Source organism: Anoplopoma fimbria, chromosome 10, assembly GCF_027596085.1.
Source record: "Anoplopoma fimbria isolate UVic2021 breed Golden Eagle Sablefish chromosome 10, Afim_UVic_2022, whole genome shotgun sequence".
In the NCBI taxonomy this organism is placed as follows: domain Eukaryota; kingdom Metazoa; phylum Chordata; class Actinopteri; order Perciformes; family Anoplopomatidae; genus Anoplopoma; species Anoplopoma fimbria.
In genome coordinates this window covers 4590656-4608146 of record NC_072458.1, presented here as the reverse complement: position 1 = coordinate 4608146, position 17491 = coordinate 4590656, and the positions used below count along the sequence as shown (strand labels likewise).

The 17491-nt window shown below is 39.6% G+C and overlaps 2 protein-coding genes across 2 annotated transcripts; both read left to right on the top strand.

Moving 5' to 3' along the window:
- The first annotated feature begins 788 nt into the window (after window positions 1–788).
- Window positions 789–6517, top strand: rab5aa (RAB5A, member RAS oncogene family, a). The gene is made up of 6 exons (XM_054605388.1): window positions 789–940; window positions 2893–3111; window positions 3523–3674; window positions 3883–4005; window positions 4282–4375; window positions 5737–6517. Exons 2-6 carry the CDS (start codon window positions 2946–2948, stop codon window positions 5850–5852), a joined length of 651 nt encoding a protein of 216 aa, XP_054461363.1. The 5' UTR covers window positions 789–940; window positions 2893–2945; the 3' UTR covers window positions 5853–6517.
- Window positions 6518–9112: 2595 nt separating this feature from the next.
- kat2b (K(lysine) acetyltransferase 2B) lies at window positions 9113–17223 on the top strand. Its single transcript, XM_054605360.1, has 18 exons — window positions 9113–9363; window positions 10374–10500; window positions 10585–10730; window positions 10829–10915; window positions 11029–11210; window positions 11307–11498; window positions 11721–11824; window positions 11925–12050; window positions 13276–13409; window positions 13814–14022; window positions 14114–14240; window positions 14332–14442; window positions 14570–14713; window positions 14807–14921; window positions 15031–15061; window positions 15170–15233; window positions 15323–15407; window positions 15721–17223. The coding sequence occupies exons 1-18, from the start codon at window positions 9163–9165 to the stop codon at window positions 15912–15914; spliced, it is 2379 nt and encodes a 792-aa protein (XP_054461335.1). The 5' UTR covers window positions 9113–9162; the 3' UTR covers window positions 15915–17223.
- The last annotated feature ends 268 nt before the right edge of the window (window positions 17224–17491 follow it).

The following is a 17491-nucleotide window of genomic DNA, read 5'->3' as shown; positions in this document are numbered from 1 at the left end:
TTCTGTTGTGCAATAATAGTTATAATAGTTAATAATAGTTATAATAGTTATTCTGTTGTGCAATAATAGTTATAATAGTTATTCTGTTGTGCAATAATAGTTATTCTGTTTATAATAGTTATAGTAGTTATTCTGTTGTGCAATAATAGTTATAATAGTTGTTCTGTTGTGCAATAATAGTTATAATAGTTATTCTGTTGTGCAATAATAGTTATAATAGTTATAATAGTTATTCTGTTGTGCAATAATAGTTATAATAGTTATAGTAGTTATTCTGTTGTGCAATAATAGTTATAATAGTTATTCTGTTGTGCAATAATAGTTATAATAGTTATTCTGTTGTGCAATAATAGTTATAATAGTTATAATAGTTATTCTGTTGTGCAATAAAAGTTATAATAGTTATAGTAGTTATTCTGTTGTGCAATAATAGTTATAATAGTTATTCTGTTGTGCAATAATAGTTATAATAGTTATAATAGTTATTCTGTTGTGCAATAATAGTTATAATAGTTAAAGTAGTTATTCTGTTGTGCAATAATAGTTATAATAGTTATAATAGTTATTCTGTCTGTATAAATAATATTTCAGTTATTGTGGATTATTTGCTGTTTTTATTGCTTATATTTATACTTATGATCTTGTTTTTTCCACCATGTCTCTTGTTTGCACTATACCCTGTACATTACTACTAAAGGATTCTCTCGTCTTAACTCTGTCCAGAGGGCGGGCTGTGTGACGTGGCGCGGGGGGCGGAAGAACTTGTTTGTGTTTTGGTTCTAAGGGGAAGTTGCGAGAAGAAAGAAAGGAGGAGACGTGACGGGGTTGTTGAAATTTATTTTCTTGGTTTCCAAACACCACCCCGCCGCACTGTCCCGGGCTCCTTGTGTCAATACTACAGCAGTGGTATCTAAAGTCCCAAACACCGTCTGGCTCTCAGGTAGCGTACTGGGAATGATCCGACAGGCTGTGGTTTCCAGCTTGACGCTCATCGGGGACTGACGGGAGCTAACGCCGCCGCTAGCTGCCCACAGCTAACGTCGGTGCTGCTGAATAGCGAGGGGGGAGCAGACATACAGGCCGTTGTCACCCTACCGAGTCAGGCTGTTCCTCTTTTGTGTTGGCGAGCTGTCAGTAGCGAGGTGCTAGTCATGTTTGGGGTTGACTTTGTGAAAGCTAGCAGCTAACACTGGTGTCAGGGGGTGGCATGCTAACAGTGCTAGCACGCTAGCCTAGCCTGTCGCCTGTGTGTGTGTCTGTCTGTGTGTGTTAAAGTGTTTGGGAGGCTCACGTCAAAGCTGTGGTTGGCTAACAGCAGGTACGATGACCGACTAGCTAGACAACTAAAACAATCCAGGAAAATGGCGTCCCAGTCTGAACCAGATACCTGGCTGTAGCTAACAGGAGCAGGTGTGTTTACAGTCATCTAACCACCGTCACACGTCGGAGCTCTGCGTTTGTTGACAGTCCCCGTCGTGCGTCTCGGTTACCACAGGTCCTTGTGCTTTGTGTTTGAAATAATTATTGTGAAATATTCTTGATGAAAGCATTCATTTCTGACCAAATTATCTAGGAAAGTTTGTGAAATAAACCCCTCTTTATGTTATTAATTAAGGAGATCATTTGGTATTGCAACATTACATTTTTTTTAATCTGTGGCCTCAAACTTCACTACACAGAGCACACTATAACTTTTTTTTGCACAGCCGTTGCACTTTATTGCATGGAATGGCATATGTGAGGATGATAAGGTATCTGTGTTTTTGTTAGTAAGCATAATATCTGTCTCCTGGATTAGGAATTGGTGGGGGGTGCACACAGTGAAGCCATAATGGTCATTTATTTGTGATCAGGGACAATATTCCAGCGATAACGCTCAGGACAAATTCCTGAGAATTGGACATAGACTGCTTTTACTTCGTGACAACAGCCATTTGTTGCTCAAATTAGTCAGCAGGTCAATCCTAAATAAGTTACTAAGCAATGTGTGAATGTGTGGCATGTATTTATACAGTTTTTCTTGCAGTTGTAAGTAATGTGGGTGAACTCGTGAAACTACTGTGGTTCTTGACAAGGCTTCCTTTGATTGATTTTACTGTATGTGGTTTTGGTGGGATTATTCTCCTATCAACAATGACCCAGTTATATTTAAATGCAGGCTTTGCATGTTTGAGATGCTTCAACAAAGAGTTAAATGGCACATTTTGACATTTGAATTAATTCAATACATTATTTCAATGTAAACATGTTTTTTTCAATGGGGGAATTCGTTACTTTACACACATTTTCAGTGATAAAAAAATGTGACTAAAAGGATGTTACAAAAACTGCAATGTTGTTTTGGAAGTTCTGACGAGGCCTGCTGTTTATTTGAAATGGCTTCTGCAAAACTTGTAAAATGCACAATGTAAAAAAGTGTGATACAACTGGGCGTAAGCTTGAATTTGTCATGTTAAAATAGGGGTCTGAAATGCATCACTTTCACTATATTGGCTCTGTTTTCAGTTCACATGTTTGGCATTGTCAGTTTGACCGTTGGGGCAAGACTATCCAAATTTATTAATAACAGAAAAGAGACTTCTCACACTGTGCTGCTTACAAATGTTTCCTGTGTTAGTTTGGCTACTTTTTTCCCCCAGTGTTAAAGTTTTTAATGCATTTTATATATGTCCCCCTTTGGCAGATCAAGTCCTATATCTCTAATTCCCATTGAATATTAACCTACTTGAAACCACCAGTAACTCCTTGCACAAATAATAACTCATTATCTTTTTATTTATTTATTTTTGAACAGAATAATACTACATTCCTCTCACAAGTGTGTCATATTGCTCGCGTTCATTACTTGTTGATAGTCGGTAAACTTATTTCTTCTCTTGCTTCTAACTGCAGAAGTCCTGATAGTGAGGTTTGGCACACAGGACAACGGGGGATCTGACTAGGTCATGGCCAATCGGGGAGGAGCTACGAGACCCAATGGACCCAATGCGGGGAACAAGATCTGTCAGTTTAAGCTGGTGCTGTTGGGGGAGTCAGCTGTTGGAAAGTCCAGCTTAGTGCTCCGCTTTGTCAAGGGTCAGTTCCATGAATTCCAGGAGAGCACGATAGGAGGTGAGTTCCATATCAACGAACAAGGCTATTGCTCATGAGCTGCCAGTTAGATGTAATGCAATTATGTATTATTTATGACAGAGCCTTAGAGCCAAGTGGGTGCTTTGCTATTGTCACAATTGTCACAAAGAGTTTGTAGAAGTAAATTATTCTATTTTGTAGTCAGAATCATTGCCACATTTGTAAAGTAGCCCTTGTATTGAGTTACAAATGTAATTTGTCTCTTCTTCACTTAAGCGGACAATTAATTATATTATATTCGATATGTTTATCTCATATAATGGAAAATCTGACAATGCTTTGTTTTCATACATTTATCACCTGTAATGTTTTCATAGCTATAAAACATATTGTGTGTAAATATTCATTAACTAATGCTGACTCACCCCTCACCTTATTCTGTCTTTCCAGCTGCCTTTCTCACCCAGACAGTGTGTTTAGATGACACAACGGTGAAGTTTGAAATCTGGGACACTGCAGGTCAGGAGCGTTACCACAGTTTGGCACCCATGTATTACAGAGGAGCACAGGCAGCCATCGTGGTCTACGACATCACAAACGAGGCACGTTCATTCGCCCCTGACGCAGTTATCAATCCAATTTTCCAATGTCTTAATTTCAGTATTGAAGTTGTCCAGATGATATCAACAAGTTGTAGTTCAAATACAGCTGATGGCCTATATGAAAATGTCTGATTTTGAAAGGAATTGTCTTTTGAAGTTACTGATCATATAAAGGTATTGACAGATTGCACCATTTTTCTATTTGTAGGAGTCTTTTGCCCGGGCAAAGAACTGGGTGAAGGAGCTGCAACGACAAGCTAGCCCTAATATAGTCATCGCTCTGTCAGGCAACAAGGCCGATCTAGCCACCAAGAGAGCCGTCGACTTCCAGGTCAGAGCAAACACACAAACTGTCTTGACAGTCAGTCCTAGTTTTGCATTTCTTAGGAATACTCATCTACTACTTCTTATGGATTCCTTGGTTTTGCCTTGGGTTTTGATTAATGTTATTATATCCAAACATACACAACAAGTGATTAGTTCCATTAGTCTTCCTTGCCAGGACTTGCATCATCTATACCACCATCTAATAGTAGTTGGTTGTCACTGAATGCATGAATGTGTGAGGTAATATTGTAAACTCATGGTGTCTACGCTGTGTTGACAGGATGCCCAGTCCTACGCAGATGACAACAGCTTACTCTTCATGGAGACATCGGCCAAAACATCAATGAACGTGAATGAGATATTTATGGCTATTGGTGGGTAATTATTTACACTTTATTCATAGATTTTGCCAGAGCTTTTCTTGAGTGGTACAGATAGATAGATAGATAGATAGATAGATAGATAGATAGATAGATAGATAGATAGATAGATAGATAGATAGATAGATAGATAGGATAAGATAATCCTTTATTAGTCCAGATACCAGCGTTTTTTTAAAGAATTGCATTAGATAAGATAAGGATCCAAATAACAAATTTTTTTTTTCTCGTCAATTGGGGTGACTTTTGTGAATAGTCCAGATACCACGTTTTTTAAAGAATTGCATTGATTGTATAGCCAGGGAACATCCTCATTATGCAGGCTACTTCTGGAAACACTGGTGGCAACAAATTGACGATTGTGGCGTAAGCGTTTATTTTATACAAAAAATGTATTAAAGCGCAATACATAGGCTAGGTAACACATGGGAATTAAAACACGTTTGTCCTTAAATTAAAATAAGAGTTCATTAAGTTTCTAAGAAAACAGTCAATGATGTCTTGATAAACCTTGATTCATATACCTTATTTTTAAATAAATATTAATAAATACGATCAAATGATTACCTACAAAAGTTGTGATCAGTCAGAAATATAAATATATAAATATTGATTGCTATATACAGTCTGTGTTGGCAAAAACACACAAGAAGCCTAATTCTCCTTTACAATAATACGCTTACTAATGACAATCAAACGGGCAAACTTATTAAAATGTGCAATAATCAAGAGGAGCATATATGATGGAATAGTGGCTTTAGAATGCGATGCCAAATTTGAGCTTTTACGACCAAAGTCTTAACCCAGGGGTTTGGGTGACGGGGTGCATTCCTCTGCATCCCACTGACCCTCTTAGCTGGCTACTGTTTCTCATTGACTGGTTACTCCATATCCTTGTGAAAAGTCCTGCTTTTTGGAAGGACATTCACTTTTTTCTGTTGGCTTCCATTTGAACCACATGTAGTTAACTACTTCCTAGCACTGCAGTTATGTTTTTTTTTTTTTTTATTATGAAAATATATAATGGAATTTGATGCTTAACATCGGTCTGTCTCTAATTAATCTGAGTATATTAAATTGAATTGCCTATTTATTTAGCCACTCAGCACAGGCCTTCATCACATGGTTATATGATACTACGCTGTCTATTGTTTAACATCGGGTAGCTCTCTCCTATTTTACCATACATGTGTTTGCATCCCTGTATGTGCAAAGATAGGCAGATATCTGAACCAACTTAATTTACCCTAATGTTATTTGACATGATTATTTGACATTGTAACATATTCACCCTGCAAAATGAAACTTGCAGTTTCTTTGATTGTTGTTCCGTGTGGTTTGTTTTTTCCCTGCAGCAAAGAGATTGCCGAAGAGTGAGCCACAGGCAGCAGGAGCCAGTAGCGGGCGGAACCGGGGAGTGGACCTGACAGAGGCTGCCCAGCCAGCCAAGGCTCCATGCTGCAGTAACTAACGTGAAGAACGCCTTCCTTCCAACCAACCTGTAGAGCAGTAACTAATGCGGCCGAAGCCCTGAATGGCACCGCAGTAATGCAATGTGTTTTACTCTTATCTCCAATTCTCTGATCTGCGAAACAAAAAAAAGATGCCCTATGTGCCGCCCCCCCCCTCTCTTACTTTTGCAGTAATGAAGTCAATGGTCTACACTGATTTCTCCACATGGCTTTTGCCTATTTCCCTCCATCATGGTTCTGCTGCTACCTGGTTAAGCCCCTTAACAATTATTTCCTACTTTCTGCTATCCAGCTTGTTACATCTATCAATTATTATTGATAGATTAATGACAGCAGATATTAGAACCTTTATTGTTCCTTGCCTGCCACCATCAACCCTCCAAACTTGTAGATAGGAGTTTCATTTAGAGGAAGTGGTTACTTCCCTGTTTGTGGGATGGCTTAAGACTTTACTACTGCATTTCTAATACCAGTCTTCTGTTTTGTTACATTTTTTTTATAATTTTCTTACTTATTGTTTGCTATAATTTGGTCAAAATTATGGATGCACAAACCTATATACTTACATGGCCTAAAATAGAAAAACTAAAACCTTTTGTCTGCAGTAGCACAGAAAAATATATTTTGTAGAAGAGGAGGTGTGTTCTTGTAAATCTAAAAAAGATGAAAAGGCAGAGAGAGAGAGAGAGACACACAAACCCCAAGCTCCACACCTCTCAGTCACTTGGACCCTTTTATCTTGAATTAAAAAAATTGTGGACTGTAGTCCTTTTAGCTTCTCCTGCCTGTCCACTTCCTTCCCCCCACTAAACCCAAAGTAGCACTAGTGAACATTCTTTAAGGCTCCATTCTGGAGCCCTGCCTACTTCTAGCTGTCCCGAGTGGCATTGTGCAATGTTTCACAGTATTTACTCTGTGACTTGAGTGTCTGCAAGGACCAATGCGTCACAGCAAACCCCCCTGTTCCACCCATCTCTCTCCACAACACAGCACATGGGCCTCTGAGGGACAGATCAGTGTCACCTCCTTCCCATCTCCTGATGCAGAGTCCTTTCATACATCTTGTGTGGACCATCCCTGTGGTTATACCTGGGTCTCTTGGTATCTGTCTTTGGATGATTTAGTGAATGCAGATTACCTTTTCCATTGTGTTAATATTGCTGGACCGCTGCTGGGTTTGCACCTGGTAAAAAGCGTAGGTGATGGTAGTGAGTTGGGAGTTTGCAATATGTAAGGCTGCTTCATAAACGCCTTTGAATCATAATTATTTGTAATCTTCCCTTGTTTAGGAAGTGCTTTAGACACAGATGTGTGTCAGTGTGTACAAACCGGGCCGGGGCTGGCTGGCTGATGAAAGATTTCATCCATAGACTCACTGTGTGTGTGTGTGTGTGTGTGTGTGTGTGTGTGTGTGTGTGTGTGTGTGTGTGTGTGTGTGTGTGTGTGTGTGTGTGTGTGTGTGTGTGTGTGTGTGTGTGTGTGTGTGTGTGTGTGTGTGTGTGTGTGTGTGTGTGTGTGTGTGTGTGTGTGTGTGTGTGTGCTTGTTCTAACACACATTTGCACATGAGGACACATTACATTGAATTATTCGCCCTGAACTCTGTCAGACTTAAACATTATTGTACATAAGTGCACACACACACACACACACACACACACACACACATGGTCTGTTACAATTCTCCCTCACTTATGTTGAGCGCACACTTTTTTCCTTTCCCACTCCCTCACTTTATTATGTTACACTTAACGACACACACATACATTCATACATACATGCATACATACACATATACATGCATATATGTGATCAATAACTCTTTTTACAGGTCTTACTCATGCCTTGCACTAATGATGCTCATGAATATATCTTGTCATAATTACAGCCAGTGTGATATAAATATATATAAATATAAATATATAAATATAAATAATATACTGTAAATAGGGTGTTGCAGTGTAGTCTACTTTTTTTCGATTTACTAGTGACAGGACTAATGCTTGCTAGGGAGTTGTCTCGATAATCATTAAAAAAAAACTGTACAGTTAGCAGAAAAAAACAGCTACAATCTGGTTTTGGAGTTTTGTTGCTGTTCCTTTTTTCACACAAATGGTTAAATTATAATCAGTGGTGGTCTTATAAATGTATGTAGTGTTATTAACAAAGAATGAAATTGCATTTATTTAGTTGTCTGTCTTGTATCTTTTTTCTCAAAAGAAAAAAAAATAATATCCAAACATTTTGGTTTCTATTTTTTTAACATTATCTCTTTCTTGCATTTCACTAATTGTTTTGTAGTTGTATCAGGCTACTTGTCCAGCACTCCTCCCTGTTATTAGACCCGAACTTCTAGAAACACTGCTTGTAAAAGCTACAGAGGAGTCACAAACAACACAATACAGATTGATTGACCAACTGGCTGCCCCTTCATAACAATTCAGTAACCTTGTGACGATATTGTAGGAACAGTGTAACAACTATCAGCTGGCACGATGGTGTGATTCATGAATAAATGAATTAACACAGTATAATGATGTAAATTGTATGGTTTTTTTTCCGTGAACACCTACCTAATTGCAGCCAAAAACATTTAAATGCAAGCATTTGACAGTTCTGGTATGTAATGACCAAATAAATACTGAAATAAATGTGATCATTTATTATTGTAATCAGGCTGTGTGTACGTGTGTGGACCTCCCACAGACAGTGATTGTTTTTCTTCTCAATTATTTTCTTTTTTCATGTTCAGGTTACTATAGGTCATGACAGTTCGCATCACCTACAAGCCTGCCTCTCAACTTGCCATTACATTTTTTTTTTATTATTATCCTTCAGACATCTCCGACCTTCAACCTGAATTGTTCTTCAATAATTGTCTGAATATGATTAGTTCCCAGGATTTCTTACATTCAGGGGTTTTAACTAATTGTTCTTATATGAACATTTTGTAATGTAGTCTCTACATTATTGTGTATTGGTATTAAATTGTTATGTTCCATGAAATCACCGCCATTCCACAGTCACAGTGTGCTAAAATATGGCTCCGGATGAAAATCCACGTTTTTTTCTATTACATTTGACCTTGAAATTTTTGCTACGAATGGTTGCATTTTATGACCTCTCCTCTCTGAATTGTAGTGGGTTTTGGCCTATCCCAGTTGAGTCCCCTAGCGGAGGAAAATGGGCCTACAGTAAGAAATTGAAAATAAGGATGAGCGCCATGTCTGATCCCCCGCTTGTGGAGTAGAGCGGACGGCAGACCGAATATCTCCCGGGCCGGGGGTCCCCGTCCGGGTTCCGTGTGAATCATGGGCGACAGTGCTGGGATTCAGCAAGGTTCACCGGCCATCGGGGCCGCGGGCCTCGTTCCGGCCGCTCCTGGAGCCGGAGGGACGGAGGGCTCCGGAGCCGCCGGAGGATCCGCACGTATCGCCGTGAAGAAGGCGCAACTCCGCTCCTCACCTCGGCCGAAGAAACTGGAAAAACTCGGAGTGTATTCATCCTGCAAAGTATGCTATTTCTGTGCACATGGCTGTCTTTTTGAAACGCAGCGGTTTATTTATTCATAATGAATCGTATTTCCTGAGATGGTTGCAATAGTTTACAAAATGCAAGCACAGCAAAGGAAGCCATTGCCGCACTTCGTTTTTTTTTTTCATTTTGCATGCACGAACCAATTATTGTTAGAGCGATATTAATAATAAAGTCAATGAAAGCGTGTTTGTTGCAGGACTATAAAGCAGGGCCTTCCAGCTGTGGGCTGTCCGCTGTATGTACAACGTTACTATGTTTCTGTCTCGGTGGGGGGTCGGTGGACGTAAACACTGGCTTGGCGCTGGTGCTTGGGAGTACCAGGCTGTGTGCACAAGGGCTGCATCCCGGTGTCTGAGGCTTTCCACGGGGAGTGATACATTGTCCCCGTGCCGTCTGTCACCGACCAGTGTTAAACAGAGAGGAATTTATTGGTTTTATGCAGTAAATCATCCGCAGAGAGGGACGGGGTCTTTGTTTTGACAGGGTGACAGCTGCTGGAGGGGCGGAGTTTGTTGTTGTTTCGAGGCGCATGCGCAGTGCGGTAGCTCCAGCTGACGCTGACAGGCCTCCTCAGCCAACCTCCTGATATTGTACATAGTCAGTCATAACAAATCTCCATTAACCGGAGCAGCGATGTCACGTTTCAAAATGTATTTTTCCTGCTAAGGCCCATTTACTGTTTATACAATATTACATTACTAGTAAATGATTAGGGCCTGTAATATATCCTATTGTTTACTTTGAAGTGCCTGGAAACAGCAACTCCACCTGACAGTCCCCAAGCACCATAACCAACTTTACAAACAAATCATTTCAATTTCAGAAAACAAAGAATCTATCTTTTCTTCCAATATCAGCAAAGCTTCATAGTTTTTTACTGATACTATAAATCATATGTTTCACTGATTAACAGGTGGTTAATTTGAAATGGGTTTACCCTTATCTGTATATTTCCCTGTACTCATTTAAACTGTGTTCCTACTAGGCTGAGGGAGCCTGTAAGTGTAACGGCTGGAAAAGTCAAAACCCCCCTCCAACACCCCCACGGACTGACCAGCAGTCCAGCACAGTCAACCTGCAGGAGCCCTGCCGGAGCTGCTCTCACACCTTGGGTAAGGCAGCAAGTCTAGGAAAGAAGCCACAGCTAATAATAATACTAAAAAGTACCCTTTTAAAATGTATTCTTTCCTCCCTAGGTGATCATGTGACCCATCTAGAAAATGTTTCTGAGGAGGAAATGAACAGACTTTTAGGTATTGTCCTGGATGTGGAGTATCTCTACACATGTGTTCACAAAGAGGAGGATGCTGACACTAAGCAGGTCTACTTTTCCCTCTTCAAAGTAAGCCTCCACTTTAACAATCTAAATATGCAAACACATGATTTTACAACCAGCATTGTGTACAAGTGAAAATTCCCATTTTCTGCATATTTTTTCAGCTGTTGAGGAAATCCATACTACAGATGGGTAAACCGATGTTAGAAGCACAGGAGAGTCCTCCATTTGAAAAACCCAGCATCGAGCAGGTAATCACGTCTACCATTTGCATCAACGGCTATACAAAAAACAACCCTATTCAACACAAATTGTTTCATTGTGTCCACTTTCCCTTGTATATATTTACTCTTTTCAAACCAAGGGGGTGAACAATTTTGTCCAGTACAAATTCAGCCACCTGCCCTCTAAGGAACGTCAAACCATTATGGAACTGGCCAAGATGTTTCTCAATCAAATCAACTACTGGCAGCTTGAAACGCCCTCTCAGAGACGCCAGAGGGTTCCTAATGATGATGCAGCTGGATACAAAGCCAACTACACCAGGTAGCAGCACTACCAGATGTCCTGCCAGACATCCTGTTAACATGCATCCCACCTGTTTACAGTCATAGTTATTTATGTTTTATGTGCTCGTTATAGATGGCTCTGCTACTGCAATGTGCCTCAGTTCTGTGACAGTCTACCCCGGTACGAGACCACTCAGATCTTCGGCCGGACTCTGCTGCGTTCAGTGTTCACTGTGATGAGGAAACAACTGCTGGAGCAGGCAAGACAGGAGAAGGACAAGCTGCCACCGGAAAAACGCACACTCATCCTCACACACTTTCCCAAGTAAGAAAAATTAACTCTGACATTGTATACAAAGGGATACATGACAACCTTAATTATCTATTAAGTCTAACATATAATTAGCCACACAGCAGAGCCAATTGCTCATGCACCACTCACGCATTGCCATCCTCAGTATCAAACTACACAGTAAGCACCCTGAATGCTAGACAATCATCTTTAAAACAGTTAAACAATTGTGGTTATTTTGTTTCTTTGGCTCAGATTCCTGTCTATGCTGGAGGAGGAGGTGTACAGCCATAGTTCTCCAATCTGGAGCCAAGACTTTTTGGCAGGAGCCTCAGGAGGGCAGATACCTATCCACACAGGTAACAGACACCTTCACAAACACTCGTCAAGCTCACTTTAGAGAACATGATAATGAAGAAATGTTCTTAGAGTATTAATGTACTTTTCATTGCTCTGTAGTTTTCAGTGCGCCACCTGTGGCCAGGCCATTGTACTACAGCCCCAGCCCTGTGTCAGTGGACCCATCAACCTGTGGCAGTGTCAGCCCTGCCAGGAAAACAGCTTCTGTACTGGAGACAAACCCAGGTATTACAGTCAAACCTGTTATTACTCATACGGTTACAATGATTCCACGTTAATACATAACCTTTCATAGTAAACAGTGGGCACTAGGGAAGAGTAAGCCTTGTGTTTTACATTTAACGCATGTGTATGTGTTATTATGGCATTTGCACCTGAACCTCCATAGATAACAAAGATTCATCCCCCCATCCGAATACTTTAATTCTATTCAATTCAATTCAGTTTATTTTGTATAGCCCAGAATCACAAATCACAAATTTGCCTCAGAGGGCTTTACAATCTGTGCACATGCGACATCCTCTGTCCTTCCCTCACATCGGCACAGGAAAAACTCCCCTAAAAAAACCCCTTTAACAGGGAGAAAAAAGGAAGAAACCTCTGGGAGAACGACAGAGGAGGGATCCTTCTCCCAGGATGGACAGAATGCAATAGATGTCATGTGTACAGAATGAACAGCATAACAGAGATACAACACATTCAATGTATATGACATAAATGATTCATATAATAAGACTACTTATAATAACAGCAGCAATTATTACAGTAGAATTATAATTATGAAAATAGGGATAGTAATGTGATTAATAATAATAATGGAAGTAGCAGTGGGTGTCAGTCGGCTCACAGCAGGAGGCACGACTACGGTCCAGGTACCACAACGATTCATGGAAACCTGCAGAGCGAGAAAGCAAAAGGGCTTCAGGGTGGAAGTAAAGCTAAAATGCTATCAGTTAATTGAAAGAAATCTTGTTTTAAAATAGAATGTCCCAAAGTTTCAACTAACACATTTCCTCAAATACTTATCTGAATCTCGGCCTTCAAGCTGTATAAAGAAACAGAAGTGAATACCACCCCAGAAATGTGCCTAACATACTGAAAGCAAGGCAGAATGGGACCATGAATAATTTTTCCAATTACACCTGTGTTTACCCTGCAAAGACATGTCAATGTGGCTGCTGTGAAAAGGGCCTATTGAAGATTAGCCCATAGTAAGCTAATCGTAAATGCTGGGTAACCTCTTGTTTGTATTGAGATACACTACTAAACTGCTGAGAAGGTGTAAAAGAGACATTTAATGAGAAAGATAAACTAAGATACAACTTTATTTATCCTGAAGGAAATTACTGTGCAGCAGTTGCTGAACAAAGTGTGAAGAGTGAAAATATAAAGAGTGCAAATATAAAAGTCTTAAAAAACTACCTTCCTCTGTGTCCATCCATTATCACAGTTGGAGAAAAGCGTAAACCCACTGAGCCTCTCCCCAATGAGGAAAGCAAGAGACCTAGGGTAGTGGGTGACATCCCCATGGAGCTCATCAATGAGGTCATGGCAACCATAGCCGACCCTGCCGCCATTCCAGAGGTAACCAGGTCCCATTGACTTACAGTTAGAGTACGATTGAAGAAAACTTTATCTTTATTGTCATCAAACACATTTTTAGCTTATATAAAAAAAATACTGTTTAAAAATACTGTTTTTCGTTTCGCATGTCATATTAAGGAAAATAATGTTTTTCACTTTGCAGAAATGCAAGAGATAAAAGCAAGAAAAGCACATATGTGTTTGTCTTCATTTGAGTATCTTACTCCTGGCAATGCCTTATACTGTAAATGATGTAGTTGTAAGTCAGAGATCCAGGATATTTTCAGTGACAGTGATGAGCAGTAGTGAGGAGTGGTGTATAGTAATCTGTTCACACTTAATAAAGACAATGTACATCAAGACCTCTGATAGTATCATTGTTTAATACCTTCCTTCCTGTGCAGACCAGTCTGCTGTCAGCTCACTCTGCACGTGATGAAGCTGCTCGTCTAGAGGAGCGCAGGGGGGTGATTGAATTCCACGTTATCGGTAACTCCCTAAACCAGAAGCCCAATAAGAGGATCTTGATGTGGCTTGTCGGCCTCCAGAATGTGTTCTCTCACCAGCTGCCCCGCATGCCCAAGGAGTACATCACACGGCTGGTCTTTGATCCGTGAGTGCATCCGTACTTTATCATCACAGTCAGAGATGTGATGGAGGTACATTTTGACTTAAATTTATCTCTTTTTTATTTTTTCTTACAGGAAGCACAAGACTCTGTCACTTATCAAAGATGGCCGTGTGATCGGAGGGATCTGCTTTCGAATGTTTCCATCGCAGGGCTTTACAGAGATTGTTTTTTGTGCCGTCACCTCTAACGAACAGGTCAAGGTGAGAGCACTTCCTGTTTGTTAGCTTGGTGAATTCATGCTGTCTGATTGGTCAGTTTTGACCTTTGCCTTTTTTCGCTGTGTGGTTGTAGGGTTATGGGACCCATTTAATGAACCACCTGAAGGAATATCACATAAAGCATGAAATCCTCAACTTCCTCACTTATGCTGATGAGTACGCCATTGGCTACTTCAAGAAACAGGTAACATGTTATTTCCATTTAAGTGCATGAAACTTACATGTAATACTTTGGTTACTTTGGACACATGAAACTGGTATAATACAATGTACCTACAGCTACAATAATACAGAAATCTCCTCCCTCTCAGGGTTTTTCAAAGGATATCAAGGTTCCCAAGGCCAAATACGTGGGCTACATCAAGGACTATGAAGGAGCCACACTCATGGGCTGTGAACTCAACCCCAGCATTCCCTACACAGAGTTCTCTGTCATTATCAAGAAACAGAAAGAGGTGTGTGTTTTTGCATTCACATTGTTTAAATGCCTTCCTTTTCTATTTTTGTCCCTGCACTCACTACCTTTTAATCTCATCTGTCTCCCTCAGATCATCAAGAAGCTGATAGAGAGGAAGCAGGCTCAGATCAGAAAAGTATATCCGGGGCTTTCCTGTTTTAAGGAAGGAGTTCGGCAGATTCCCATTGAGAGCATTCCTGGCATACGTAAGTATGCAGTATATCTTTCTCTTACTCAATGTTATGCTCGTATTTACATCTTTGGATGTCTTTAATATGATATATGAGGTTCATTTTAGTTTCTTTATATCAAAAGGTGAAACGGGCTGGAAGCCTGTGGGCAAAGGGTGAGTGTGACTGTACTGTACAGGATTTGAATGTAGCCTTATAACTGCTTCACCCAATGACTTGGCTTATTAACTTGATGTTGTTTTCTGTTACCTTCTGTACTTTAGTAAGGAACTGAAGGACCCAGATCAATTGTACAGCACTCTGAAGACCATCCTCCAACATGTGAAGGTGAGGGTTAGACGCACACTTCCCCAATGCAGTTTTCTTTTAGCACATACACACATTTTATTCTTACCAGACCGGTCTTCATGTCTTAGAGTCACCAGAATGCCTGGCCTTTCATGGAGCCAGTGAAGAAAACAGAAGCACCCGGGTACTACCAAGTAATTCGCTTCCCCATGGGTATGTAAACAATATACAGTATATACCTGAAGTATAAGAGGATTTAAAGAGGAACACACATACCAATGGGCATACCTGATTATTTAAAATAATGAATGAAAATAATTACTATTGAGGACATTGCAGATGAGCTTTAAGGACCCATCAACAGGGCAGATGCATGCTGGGATTTAATTTTTTAGATCACAGCGCTGATCTTCTGGAATAAAATTCTTAGTCTTGTGTCTTTTGTGCATTAAGAGCAAAACTCTTGGTTTGGTAGCTTACATATTCAACCAAGGTATCTAAAATTAAGATTTTTTTCTCCTCACAGACCTTAAGACAATGAGTGAGCGTCTGAAGAGCAGGTACTACACGACACGCAAGTTGTTCATGGCTGACATGCAGCGCATCTTCACCAACTGTCGTGAATACAACCCTCCAGAGAGCGAGTACTACAAGTGTGCCAACTTATTGGAGAAATTCTTCTACACCAAGATCAAGGAAGCTGGCCTCATTGAGAAGTAGAAGAGAGCAAGAAAGAGTTTCTCCTCACCCTAACAAAAGATGAGTCTTCAAGTGTTTAAGGTTAGGTTATAGGCAATGCAAAAGACAGCTATATGCATGGAGAAGTTAAGAATACGACTACTGACTCTGGAGCGGTTAGGTTTCAGAAACACATATCTTAATTTAAAAGATGCGAACGGGTCTCAGATCAGCACTCTTTTGATATTTGACGCATGCTGGCCCAGATCCTGAATCAGTAGCTTAGACTGATATTAACACTGAAAGATAGGCCATAAGGGAAGGCCTCATTGAAGGCCTGTGAGACTGTTGCTGACATGAAGCAAAAGAAGCATTGTGTCTTTTTATTTCATCACATATCCCAGAGTCCCATGGAAAAACAGGGGAGTGGAAGGTGTTATACTGATTTATTTTAACCACGACAGAGAACTTCCGTTATTATTTTCGTGTTCAACATTGAAAGGTAACAAAAATGACAGCTTATTGGAGATTCTCCCCCTCCATCTCTTCTCTCCTTTCTTTTCATACTTTCACCCCCTGCCTTTTTGAGTTTCTGCCTTTTCCTCTCAGTTGACTCAGGTAGAGTTGTGAAGAGCAGTAACCACATCTACATCGTATTAAGTCATTACACAAGTGTTACCTGTGAGGAACTAGACTGAGAGTTTTCTTGTCTATTTAACTTTGTTCCTGTGAGCGTGCACAGAGTTAATGAGGTCAAAGCTTGTCTGTGATGAGTTCATCCTGCCAAAAGAGGGATACATACTTTAAATATGTACAGATTTGAATTATTTTAAAGCACTTATACCCACTGTATATTTAAAATGTGTATATAACATATATTTTCTGTTTCAGAACAAAACACAATCTTCTTTTCCCCAATTAGCCACATAGGGCAGTTTGACTATCGAAATGCACTTTTATTAAGTATTTGTTAAAATTATGATTTTTCTTTTCAGAATTTGTTTTACACATAAATTACCGCTTTTCACTAAGGACTAAATTCAGTTACCTAGAGTTTATTCTTATTTATGTTCTGTAAATTAAAAGAATTATGCTTAAGACAAGGTCTTAATTTATTCTTTCTTATTTTTGTCCTGCAGATGGAGATTGATAACTTTATACTTTGGAGGTATATGAAAAGATTGTGCAATACTATGTAGTTTTGCTGTTTTGTAAAAAGGTGTTTGTACTTTTCAAACTTTAGGAAAAAAATACATTTTGTAATATGTCTGGAAAATTATTTCATGCTCTTTGTACAACTGGTTTTAATGATATGGTATTAGCCTATTTTATAGACTGAATAAAACAGAAATGAGGCTAATTTGTGTCTGTAGTTTTTCAACTCAAGGACATAAAAGATTTTCCTATCCATCACATGTTAAATCCTTTTCATTTCCAAACATGACACTACAGAGCTCTTTATTCTTTCATTTTAAATAAGCGACTTTTTTGCTACTTAAATTATTAAAATTATGGTACAACATTGTATGTTTTTTTTCTTTTTTTGTAAGATTTCAGACCAGGCGCACACATGGTCTTATCTGAGATAGCTGCATGCTAAATGATAGGTGGACATGAAA

Bases quoted from the DNA above. Each gene is read 5' to 3' on its own strand.
- rab5aa (XM_054605388.1), top strand. From the start codon at position 2,946: ATGGCCAATCGGGGAGGAGCTACGAGACCCAATGGACCCAATGCGGGG. The intron at 4,006-4,281 runs GTCAGAGCAAAC...CTGTGTTGACAG, and splicing joins AGAGAGCCGTCGACTTCCAG to GATGCCCAGTCCTACGCAGA. The intron at 4,376-5,736 runs GTGGGTAATTAT...TTTTCCCTGCAG, and splicing joins TGAGATATTTATGGCTATTG to CAAAGAGATTGCCGAAGAGT.
- kat2b (XM_054605360.1), top strand. From the start codon at position 9,163: ATGGGCGACAGTGCTGGGATTCAGCAAGGTTCACCGGCCATCGGGGCC. The intron at 10,731-10,828 runs GTAAGCCTCCAC...ATATTTTTTCAG, and splicing joins TCTACTTTTCCCTCTTCAAA to CTGTTGAGGAAATCCATACT. The intron at 11,499-11,720 runs GTAAGAAAAATT...TCTTTGGCTCAG, and splicing joins ATCCTCACACACTTTCCCAA to ATTCCTGTCTATGCTGGAGG.